This window comes from Nymphaea colorata, chromosome 12, assembly GCF_008831285.2.
Source record: "Nymphaea colorata isolate Beijing-Zhang1983 chromosome 12, ASM883128v2, whole genome shotgun sequence".
NCBI lineage: Eukaryota > Viridiplantae > Streptophyta > Magnoliopsida > Nymphaeales > Nymphaeaceae > Nymphaea > Nymphaea colorata.
In genome coordinates this window covers 8,918,786-8,931,075 of record NC_045149.1, presented here as the reverse complement: position 1 = coordinate 8,931,075, position 12,290 = coordinate 8,918,786, and the positions used below count along the sequence as shown (strand labels likewise).

The 12,290-nt window shown below is 36.2% G+C and overlaps 1 protein-coding gene across 5 annotated transcripts in view; it reads right to left on the bottom strand.

Moving 5' to 3' along the window:
• Positions 1 to 10,395, bottom strand: part of LOC116265665 (uncharacterized) — a 28,331-nt gene extending 17,936 nt beyond the window's left edge. For 3 of the 5 annotated variants that reach the window (XR_004175158.2, XR_004175157.2, XM_050080793.1), the window contains exons 1-7: positions 10,147 to 10,395; positions 9,918 to 9,954; positions 6,670 to 6,780; positions 3,491 to 3,566; positions 3,231 to 3,378; positions 2,113 to 2,231; positions 840 to 927 (exon numbers count right to left, since the gene is read on the bottom strand). Coding sequence is in view for 3 of the 5 variants with exons in the window: in XM_050080793.1 (XP_049936750.1) it covers positions 840 to 927; positions 2,113 to 2,231; positions 3,231 to 3,378; positions 3,491 to 3,559 (424 nt within the window). In the remaining 2 variants the exon portion in view is untranslated. Of the gene's footprint in view, positions 1 to 839; positions 928 to 2,112; positions 2,232 to 3,230; positions 3,379 to 3,490; positions 3,567 to 6,669; positions 6,781 to 7,646; positions 9,164 to 9,917; positions 9,955 to 10,146 lie in introns of those variants that run through there. The other 2 variants (XM_031646446.2, XM_031646447.2) reach the window with 2 other exon arrangements.
• Positions 10,396 to 12,290: the final 1,895 nt, after the last annotated feature.

Genomic DNA, 12,290 nt, shown 5'->3' with positions numbered 1-12,290 from the left:
GGCAGATTTCTAAATTAAATTCTGCTTAAAAGACTTGGGAATATCTAAAGAAAACTCATACCATGAGAGATGTTGCTTATATGCATAATATTCAACTCAAAGTTCACAATCTTCAACAAAGAGATAGATCCATTAAAGATTATGTGGATCGCTTGGGTCCTAACCTGTGATCCAATAAGAAAACGATCCCAATCCGACTCAGGCGATTGCCAGGTTTGCCAATTATGATCTACAATGTAAGATGTAGGAATAAAGAAACACAAGTTGATTGTATGTCCAACTGCCTCTGTATGTACTATGTATATAAAGAGCAGGAAGATGGCAGTGAAGCAACGTGCAACCTCCTCCTTCCCTTTTATAATTGTATAAAAAACGAAAGGAAAGAGAGGTCCATGTGAAATCACTTTCTAGTTTCTTCATGTTTGAAACTTCATAACAATTTAAGAGTTAATATTGAACACATGGACACCTATACAAATATCCATATCTCATTTTTCAAGCTTCACCATGTCTGTCTGTTAGGAGCATTTGATAATAGATACTGACATTTACATCAATGTCCATGTAAAATATGAATGAAACACAGAAACTAAATTACAAGTAACACACATATCTCCTTTTATTTGAAATCCTAGATCATCTTACCAGTAGCTCTTGCAATCATTAGTTCATCAAACATTACATAATACTAACAACAAATTGTGCACATTCAGACACAAATAGATTAATTCTCCTTACGATATTATTGACTTAAATTTGAGGATATTCACATATCATCTAAATAATCTAACTACAAATATAAGCAATGCTCTAAATGTTCACAAACATGTAGCTTGTACCTTCGTTTGATATCCAAACTCCCCTTGTCAATACTTGATCAAATGTTAGTCTACCATGCTCTAGCAGGATCCTCATAATATTTTCGCACTACAGATAAATAGCACTCATCAATATCTCCGACAATGTTAAACAAACATGTCCAAGTCAACATACTGAAAGTATGTTAATGATCTCTAGAATTTAATTTCAAATGAAATAAACTAAGAAGATAAACCAAGTAAAAAATGTTACAAAATCCTAAAAAACAGATGCAACTTTGTGAACAGATAAAATAATCATAAAGTTGGAAATTATAATGTCACATTCGTAGACAGAATGTTATGATGAACCTAAATATAAGATGAAAGTTAAAAGTCATGCACCAAAACTATCTATGCATTTACTATTATGAAGCTCAGGTCCAGTCCCACACCACGTGTAGAATCCTCCAACAGTCTTTGCCAAGAATTAACATAGGAATCAAAGAAAGCATACATAAAGCAAGATGCAGTGGCTGTCAGTCAACCAGCAGTCCAATTAGCATTCATCAACATCACTTGAATGGGAGAAAAGGAAGCCAAAGCAAATAAACCATTCAAGAAAGAAAACTAATGAACAGACATAACTGGTGAAGTATGGATCATTGTACCATCTAGTGACATTCTAGAATCTAGGTAAAAGCACACAACAGTAATAATCAATCAATAAATAGTTAAATTAGTCAAACAACAACACCGAAGAACTAACCCAAGCTGGAAACAACCACAAACTAACAATCATCAATAACAACAATTGATGTACCCCTATAGGCATTTCTGTGATTGGATAAAATTGGATGAAGTTACCCCAATCCTAATAAGAGAAAATCTGTATCTACTTAAGAAACTTATCCTGAGATTAGATGGTCCATGGACCTGAACACAATAATTAAATTTTGTACAGATAGCTACTTTACATTATATATATATATTATTAGTACAAATTTCTCTTCCTACGCACACAAATAACTTTTTCACCAAGACATTGCATCTACCCATACAGTGAATGGTCTTCTGAATCAAACTCAGTTGCAAATCATAAGTTTTAGGTCATCAACCAGCACGAAGATATTATGTGAGCTTCCCGTTTCTGCATATTGCTATCAAGACAAATATTTTTTTCTATACCCATCATGCCTCCACCTACCCTTGAATGTTCTTCATTTTCAACAATATTGGAAGTCAAAAGTCAGAAATAGCAATGTCAATCAATGGGGGTGGAAAAAAACAACAAATGAAAGTACAGCTGTGATACCTGGGAATCAAACTTTTCCCTGATAAGTTTCAAAAACTTAGAAAACCGAAGACGATGAAGAATATTGTCAAAAAGTGCAACATACTCTGTCAAGACCCTTTGAGTAGCTGAACTACCATCTATAGCAAGGAGGAAAATCAGTCAAGATCAAAAACAGCATATCCAAACAAAGAAGACAGATTCAACTGAAACTATGATCAAATGTAACCACTGAATTCAGTAGAGATATTCTATGAAAAAACAAAATACAACAAAATATTGATGCCTGTAACAGACGAAATATCATCAGGTCATGCTTATATTGAGCATCAAAGGCTTTTCTAGCTGATCATAACAACGTTTTGGACAAGATGCCATATGATGTGGGTTTGGCTCACAAGTTCAAGAGGAAATGGGAATATGGATTAAATATTCAACAAATGACATTTTATGTCTAAAAGCGTTTTTCATTGAACTATTTATCTAAGCAATAAAAAATAATTAAATAATGCATTATACAAGCATGTTCACTCTAAACTGAGCATACAAGTACCAAAACAGCAGGCCCCAGTGGCATCACATTAAGTCATTGAAATGGTTGCCTAACCTGTTTTCATCTGAAGTGATCTCATTGCCTAACCCTTTTTGCACTATTGAGAGAAAAAATGTGCCACCCAAAAAAGCTGAAAATTCTAACAACCAATTTAATTCTTTTGTTTCAGTTAAAAAGGTCCAAGCATCTCCAGATTTTTTCTTTTGTCTTCCTGTAGGCAATGAGCAATTTCCAAAATGAACACTAAAATAGAAAAGCACAATAATACTTAATCAGGATGCACCACATTTTCACTCAAAAATGACTTTTAAGTTTTAAATCTAAAAATTTTAATCAGAATTAAGTTGTATGGTATCCCCATCTTGGACCACATTTGCCCTAAATATCTTACAAAATCTTACATTTATCAAGTCATATTTCTTTGCACATATGCATCATCCACACATTTATATATATCCATTTGCATGTCCATAGTGTATGTCTATATACATTTGTCATTTGTGTACATATACTTCGAAAATGATAGTAGCCAAAAAAAAAAAGCATACGGTTGACTTTTTGGATCTTTGCAAACCCAAAACTTTACCATCTGTAGAACGTGTGAATGCTTGCACACAGTTGTGCTGAATCAACACTAAAAGGGAGTTTTTCAACTGGCTGGGTTTGAGTTTGGTAAATCGAGCCAAATCCTGTATCGTGAGAGCTCCTTTTTCTAGAAGGCAATTACATACTTTCTGCAAATTGAAAAGCAGAGATGAGACTCTATGTGCATGTGTGTGTGTGTGTGAGACAGAGAGAGAGAGAGAGCATAATCTCAAAGAACGAGAATTCAAGTTTATGACGTACCCCTACAATGTCCCCAAAACTGGTGGAGATGATATCAACAGCAAGCAAAATGCCATGATGAGGCACCATCCCTGGACTGAAATATTATTATATTAATAATCTAAAAAGGCAGACCTCATAGAACCCAGATCAAACTTTGTTAAAATCAGTTACAAGAATCACTCCCCATGAGTTTTTTCCATGAAGTGATTTCCCAAGAGAACCTAGGAATTTTTAAAAAAATTGACAACAATCCTAATATTAGATAGAATAAAATAATAAAAAACTAAAAATATGAATAAAAGCCAGAAAAAAGTGTTGCTTCTTTTTCCTCTTTTTTCTTTCTTTATTCTCTGCTTCCATTATTCCTTCTTCCTCCTCTTTCTTTCTTTTTACCCTCTTTCTCTTGCTTCCTTTTCATGTTCTCTCTTTCTTCCTACTCTTTCTTCCCCCTTTTCCTCTTTCTTGGCTTCCTTATTCCTTTCTCTGTCTCCTGCTCTCACTCCTCGGTTGTGCTGCCATCAACTGTCAACTGCATATTTGTTTTTTGCTGCCAAACTTCAGCCTTTGATTGTAAAAAATGCTTTTCATGGAAAAGTTTCCATTAGACCCTTCTTGCATTGCATATTCATGGAAAAACTTACTCTACTTTTTCATTTTTCATGTGTTAAATTGAAAATTTTTGTCAATTTATCTTGACTTTTAGTACACAGAAAACAGAAACATGGAGAAACTAAAACCCATTCTCTCTCACACACACATCACAATGATGTCAGAGAAGAAAAGTATGATATAAGATGATTTAACACTCCAACAGCCTCAACGCTGTTTCCACCCTTAAATCCTTCATGTTCTCCAATAGTTGGCTGTGTCAATGCCTGTACTACTCCCATCCCAATGGACTGCTGAGCATTGCACTAGGCCCAATAGACTCCTGGGCATTTCACTGGGTGCTCTGATTCATATAATATAGCAGATGACAAAGAATGGTGATAGTATTTGCTTAGGAACTTGAACAACACTTTTCATAGTTCACATCATTCAACCTGACACACACCTCAATCAACAATAAGGAGCCATGCTTTCCAAGGATCTAAAGCTCTTAGGTGTTACATAACATAGACTTAAGAAAAAGAAAAAAATTGTGACACACTTAAGTTTGTGCCTGGACCAACCAGCCTTCTACTCTTAGCTGGTCAATAGTTGGAAAACCTGTGGATCAGGCTTGAATCAGCTCACATCTGGGTAGTAGGCCCGTGAGTAGGTAATAAATTTTTCTAGTGTTTCTTCACATCAAGTTGGTTAACAAGTTGAAGGCATCAATGTAAAGTTTATCAATCTATTATATATAGAAAGCACCAAGAGTTTGCTTCTTATCCAAAATACACAAATATATATATGGCAAAATATTATTGGGTCTGTCCAAAGCAATTCATTCAGATAAGAAATCTCTCTCACTTGCTCTTTCCACATTTAAATCAGAATAATTAACTGCTTCCTTTTAAAAAAATGAAAAAATAAATCACCCTTAATATCTCTCTCATAATCATTGCCTATTTCCTCTCCTTTTTTTCCTTTTTGTCGTGCCTATTTTATAACATTTATAAAGTTAACCACCACCCATGTGTCCTTTACATTTTCTTCGCATCATTTAGGGCATGTCTGAATTTCAAAAGAGAGGGATAGGGTGTCTATGACGACCTGTAGTGATTTAAGACAAGGCATAAGCATGTCATGAAATTTGTGCCACACCCAAGGGCAAACAGAAATAATGAAAAAATACGCTTAAAATTCGATTTTGTGTCACAGAGACACAGACTCTCAGTCATGTGTTTAGCCCCAATACAATTGAGATGTAGTGCCCAAAACGCAGTGTGCAGCCTTTCAAAGATGCTCATTTGTCTTCATCATTTTCCTTGCTTTTACATAAAAAAACATCAAATACCAGTACAAAAACATCTCCCTCCATAAAATAATATTTTTGCTTTCGTACACATACACTAACAGTTAACACCAATCCTCAACCTTCTTATATAGAGCACAAAAATAATAGTTTTAAACAAACCACCAACCATGGGAGTTACATTTGTGAAATAATTATTAAATCTTACATTTCTTCTACCAAAAAAAAAAAAACCAAGCCACCTTGTATTGTATCTACTCACGATCCTCCACCCCTCTCTCATGCACTCAACCACAAAGCCCACATTTTTGCTTTTAACTGGACTTTATTAAGTTATTATCAAACCTAATTTTTTGAACTTTAAAATAAGTTTCCTGTAATGCATTTTTATGTGACTGATGTTCAATATTACCTATTCGTTTTACATGTTAATTTATGACATTGATCGTGTGGAGAAATTTTGCATTTCAATTTAATTAAACTTTTTTGGTACGGCTTATCTGATTTTGCTGAAAACTCAAATACTTAGTATCAGTCTACAATTTTGCAAGATGATGTTGATATTGTGTTTTCCTTTCACACAACTACTTGATTATACTTTAGAATATTTACTTTCTCTTTTATTTATTAATTAAATTCAAAAGTCATTTTAGTAGTTTAATTTGGTTGAAATTTTGCTCCTCGTACTTTCTATGAAATGATTCTTTAAACTAATGAGGCATAATTTTCAAAGTATTCTTTGTTTTTGTGGGTTTGGCACAATGCACACTAGTAGAACTGCAAATAAGGAATAACAAACAACTAACTATATCAAACAACTACACATTATCATACATTGGACAGTTGATGATCATTCTTTCATACACAAAAAACTGAAAATTTGCGCATGATATGATAAAACATATTATAAATTTATAAATTATGAAATCATCGAAGGGGATATGCTTGACATGTCTTCAAGAAGACTAACCGTTTCAGGGAAAAGGGGGGAAAAAAAGCAAAGGAGTGCTGCCGATGATGGGTCACCAGCGTTAGCAGAGAGAGAGAGTCTTGCAAACCCTGCCCTCAAAATTAAGTAAATAAAGAAATCAAGTATTGCAGGCAGCAAGGCAGAGAGAGAGGTCCTGAAGACTCTCCCAACTTGAAAAGTCAAAAAAGTGTCACTAACAAGCCAATGGTCGTCAACGACATCTTTGTGAGACAGAGAGATCCTGAACAGCATCATTTCGAACATTGACAAAAAAAATAGTCTTTGTGGCTTCACATAGACAGAGAGGGAGTGTGTAAGAAGACGTACCTGGTGTCGGTCGCTGTCAGTACAGCCAGCAGCAATGAGATTCGCAGTCACAAAGATAGTGAATTTGGAGGACTACACGAGACGAAAACTAAGATCTCTCTTAATTCTTCACTGAGCAAAAACACAGCACAAAATAGAGAAACACGAAAATCAGACACAAAGCACACACTCAGACCACCAGATAAGAAGAGAGGAAGAAAAAAAATAACCAGAACAATCAAAACTTGGAAGAATTAATTGATGAAAAACACAACCAGTGATGCTCAACCACACTACCACAATCGCAGTGAAGAACCAATGATTACACGACCTTCTAGAATACATTACCAAACACAGAGCCTTAGAAAAACCATGAGAATACACTATTTCTGTCATCAGTGGAGAAGGAATAGCTACGACAAAAAAGGAAAGCAGATGCCATTGGTGAGACTTGGAGGAGGAAGGGGGCTGTTGCGTCAAAGAGGAGAGATTTTCAAACTCTTGGGTGGGAGGAAGCCCTTGCCATGGGAAGTTTCAAACAGAACCACTAAGAAGACTAAAGCAACATTATTAAATGTTGCTTATTAAATGAGATGAGGCGAAGCGCAACGCTGAGCCTGTGAAGCGACGCAAAGTGAACAACAGCAAAGTGAAACGCAAGCTTCACGATCAAAACCGTTGCTCTTCAATAGAAATATGAAATCAAGAACAACCTTGGAAATTTGCAAAAGAGGCTAAAATCGACACAATGAATCCATTTATGGTCCTTGGTCCTCTTTTGCAGCCAACACTAAACTCAAGTGTTTCTTTTATTTTGGATCTTCTAAATGGTAAGTATATAGCTTTGCAAAAATATCGTATTCTCTTAAGCAACATCAACCAATGCAAAATAAAAGACATGACACAGGTCTTTCACTTCAAGTGCATCAGAAAATAGCTTATTATGTACAATTGTATACTGCATGCAAAGGTCACTGAGCATAGCTGCTCAGTAATACCTGATTTTTGCTATGGGTTCTTAATTGCACCCACCTGCTCATGGGGTGACCTGCAGCCACTTTTATATAAATTTATGGTCAATAGTTTCCCACAATTTGAAGATCTAGCAAAAAACTTCCTGCATGGATGAACATAAAAAACTCTTTCTGGCACACCAGGCAGGGAAATGATGCATACCTGGATCCGGAATTTTCTCTCGTTCTTAAAGAAGCAGCAGTAGAGTGGAATGGTGAAAGAGACCAAAATGAAGGTGGATCATAGTTACACTGGCTTTAGTATTTACGTCATTAACAACTTTAACACTTATGATTAGAAATCATTATTTAGGACATTAAGGGCAATGCAGAATCGCAGATTAATCACATAAATTAAAGGTGGCTACCTAGAAACACACGGGTACACGATGATGAAAATAAAAAACTCACAACAAGAGAAACTAATCTCACAATGAGAAAGCAATCTCTGTCAAACAAAAGAAAAAAACGATAACAAAATGAGATTCTCTGTCAAACGAAAGAAAAAATCAATGCTACACTAGAAACCGAAGTGGAAAACGAGAATGACATACTTAAACTGGCATAGCAAAATTCGAAAAACTACCAAAATGATCGATCCTATCAGTCAATAAAGCTAACTATCAGTGTCTGTGAATTGCAACCAAAACTGCTTCCCCGCCAGGGTGAGTGGCAATCTGCGGCTGACACGGTGGGGTCCGCTGCAGCCCAAAGCCTTCCCACGAGAGTCGACAACCAGGGTGTGTTGAGGCGACGGAGTCCACCCCTGCACTCACCGAAAGGGGCAGGCGGCGAGGGGAATAATAATGACAACCAGGGCCCTTGTTGCAGGCTTGCAGCAGAGAGAGAAAGAGAGAGAGAGAGGAAATGACTGTCGATGGCAGCGGCAATGGCTGCCGGCCAGCAGCCTTAAACCGAGAGAGAGGGAGAGAGGGAGAGAGAAAGAGAGAGACTAAACCTGATAAGCTCACCTGTTCGACGACGTTCGTCACAGAATGGAGAGGGCTCAGAGGGCCGCGGGCATGGTTGTGGAAGCGTCGGACGGTCGGAAAGTGAAGACTTACCGGTTGTCCGCTGTGGTGGTACCAAATGGTGGTAAGATGGAACGTTCACGTTCTCGAGATGGAGACGAGAAAGGATGAAGGAGAGGGGTTTTCCGTTGTAGAAGGGGTTTGACCCTACCTTTTTTTTCTAAAAAAACTTAAAGGTTCTCGAAAAAAAATTTAACGTCGTAAATTTAATAATCTTTGTTTGAAAATTAACTTTGTTTGATGCATAAGATAGAAAAATTGAGAGACTTTTTTCAAAACTCTTAATAATTGTTTTTTTTTTTTCCTTCTTAATTGGATGTGGAAAAAAATTTTAAGATGATCTTCCAAAACAACAAAATGCTGATGTCTACACCTACGCATTAAGCATGTGGTACCAGCAACAGTTTTATGTAAAAAAAAATACAATAAAACCATGACATCTAACTGATAGTTGATTAAATAAAAATTATAACCATAACAAAGTTAGTTAACTCATACAGGTTTTACTGTGTAATGAGTACATGTCCACAAAAGTTTAATGAGTACATATCCACAAAAATGTGTATTCCCTACCATCCACAAAAAAAGAAGTTTAGTGAGTGCATATTCAATAAAGAAAACATGTAATCCAATATTTGTGACTGCACTTCCGTTCAACAAACTTCGTGTCTTTTATATATTGCTTTGCGATGACATTTTCAATGACTGGAGGCCAGCATGATATTGATAATATTCACATCTTAGGATATTGGTTAGCATGCCATAATGCTTGATGGATCATCGATTGATGTAAATTGGAACCAAAAGTGGCTTGGTGTTTCGCTATTTAACAAGTTGGCGTCTTGATAATAACTAAGACAAGTTCACTGCATGCAGTGTCTAAAAGAAAGTACAACTAAGACTGGATTGTTCCTGCCTTTTTCTTTGCATTATGTTCGTAGGAAGAGATAGCAGAATGTAGCAATGGTTAGTTGGTCATGGAGAATCTAATGATCTTTATGAAGAAGTAGAAGTAGAAACAGAGAAATTGAACAAGGCAACGAAAACAGCAATACACCGAGTGAAATAATAAACCAATTGCAATAAAAATTGATGCTTGTACTACCTTTTACTCCTTTCTACACATTCCTAACAGCAAAATGAAGACAGAACACAGAGATTTTCCTCATAACAGAAACAAGCAAAAGGCAAATTATGCGGAAAGAGAAAGAGAGGCGGAAAGAACCTGGTGAAGTCTTCTTCACTGCCGGTGAAAATGGATGCTGTCGAGAATATCCAGGCATCAGCAAGAGCAGAAAGGGAGACAACGAGAGCAAGAGAGAAAGATAGAAAAAGGAAGACATCAACAACAACACGAGAGAAAGGGAGACAGCGTGAGCAAAAGAGAAAGACAGAGACAAAATTTTTGGGCGTTTCTGAAAGGGACACACCGAGAGCAAGATAGAAACCCTTACATGTGGTGATGGCGAATGGTGGCTCAGTGGAGGAGCGGCGACTGTGGCGGTGGGGGACTGGCTGTGCACCGATAGTGGCGATGGTGAACTGGCTGAGTGGCGACGGTGGGAGCTCTGGCCCGCACGACTACTGCATCCCTCTTCCCTGCCGGTGAGAAGGGAGATGTTCTCAACTGCGAGGGAGGAGGAGACGGTGAGGGGAAAATGGGCGAGAGAGGGAAAATCGAGAGCCCAACATTTTGTTTGTGCTAACGGGTGAAATTTCACACGATCAAATCATTTTTCGGGTGAAATGTCACGCTGTTTGACACGGCGTAAGACGGGCGGGTGAAATTTCACCCGCCCGTACAGATTTCACCCTCTCCTCAACATGTACAGACGCCCTAAAAATTTAAAAAATAAAAACTGTTTTTATCAAATTTTTTTAAACTGAAAGGAAAGGTATTACCTTCTAATAACTTTTCCTGTTAGTCTCTCGATTTTTTGTTCTCTCTTTTTTAACACTTGATTAAATCAAAGGCCAATTTGATTTGACAGTTCCTCTTATCTTGTTCAAATGCATAGATACACTTGATTACTGCTAGTGCTTCATGGCGACAAGTATGTTTTATTTAAATGCTCTCTTAAATTCCTGTTGCATGTTTTTTAGAAGTTTCATTCATATTGTGAGGACTCTGGTTCTATTCAAGCAGTTGCAAACATCAAGCACTTGCATATAGTTACATGTGGTTCGGGCCTATTCAATCGTTCCCTTGGAAATTTATTATAGATTAGATATGTTTGTCGCTCAACAATAAACATGAGTGTCAATATCATGCAGTTTCATAATGAGACTTCTATATTCAAGATGTTGGGTTCAAGCCATCAACTTAATAGTTGTGGGGTTGCCTCTTTTGATGTATGTCCTCCTAGTTGTACATTTTTCTTTGTTTGAGGACAAATTCTTATTGTTAGGCAAATGTTGCCTGGTACTACAGTTCACATTGGGTATATCTAATGTCCTCTAACCTTGCCTCTTATCCTAAACTAGCCAAGCGGATGAAGCTCCATTAGGTCATACTTGAATGGCATTGAAGATAAGCTACCTTTTTCACAAGGGCATGGCCCATGGGCTGCAGCTACAGGGCACCCATTTGATTTTAGCCATCAAGGCTTCTTTCAAGGAAGGATATTGAGAATCAACTTGTAAACAATAATTTAAAGCTGAGTTGCTAATAAATTGTGATGTCATGAATTGGAATATATGCTTAAATGATTTATTCATTCCTTCCTTTGCTATTGATTTTGTATGATGTATGTGCTTGAATGCAACAAGAGCCAATTTGCAACACTCTTTCTATCCCTCTCCCCCTCTCTCGCTTTACTAGTTTATTTATTTTTCCATCCTTTTTATTACCTCATTTTGTTACCATCTCATTTTGTCAATTATTTCTTTATTTTGTAAACATGATATTCAATATAGTGGTAGAAGAATTTGAGGCACTAATAAGTCTAAAGATGTATCGGGGAGAAACGTTCCACTATTATGTTAAAATGATGAATATTGTACATATGAAGAAAGTTCATATGATGATAATGATCATCATATGGATGTAAGATTTGATAATGCTCTTTGTAGATCAACATCTTTATACAAAGAGTTTGAAACACGGAAAATTTTTTAATTCAGAGAAGAGCTTAGAAGATGTTTGCGCAAAGATGTTATAGAAAAGCAATGTGATTTACAGTATATAATTAGTGATGCAATGCAATTTATTATAATATTGTACAAGCCTGTTATAGGAAGAAATCACATTTCAAGCGGTGCATCCATGCTTATGTTTAAAATATGCTAGCCTTTTATGTTTTATAGTGGATTCATTAAGAGTACAAAGATATTCTATGCAAATTTATTTATTTAGATTGATGTTTCTCTTTGTGACGGTGCCTCAAGTACCTGCACCATCAGTCTAAATAATACCAACAAAATTTAATTAAATTGAAATGCAAAATTTCTCCACACAATCAATGTCATAAATTAACATGTAAAACGAATAGCTAACGTTGAACATTAGTCACATAAAAATGCACTACAGGAAACTCATAAAGTTCAAAAAATTAGGTTTGTTAATAACTTAATAAAGTCCAGTTAAAAGCAAAAAATG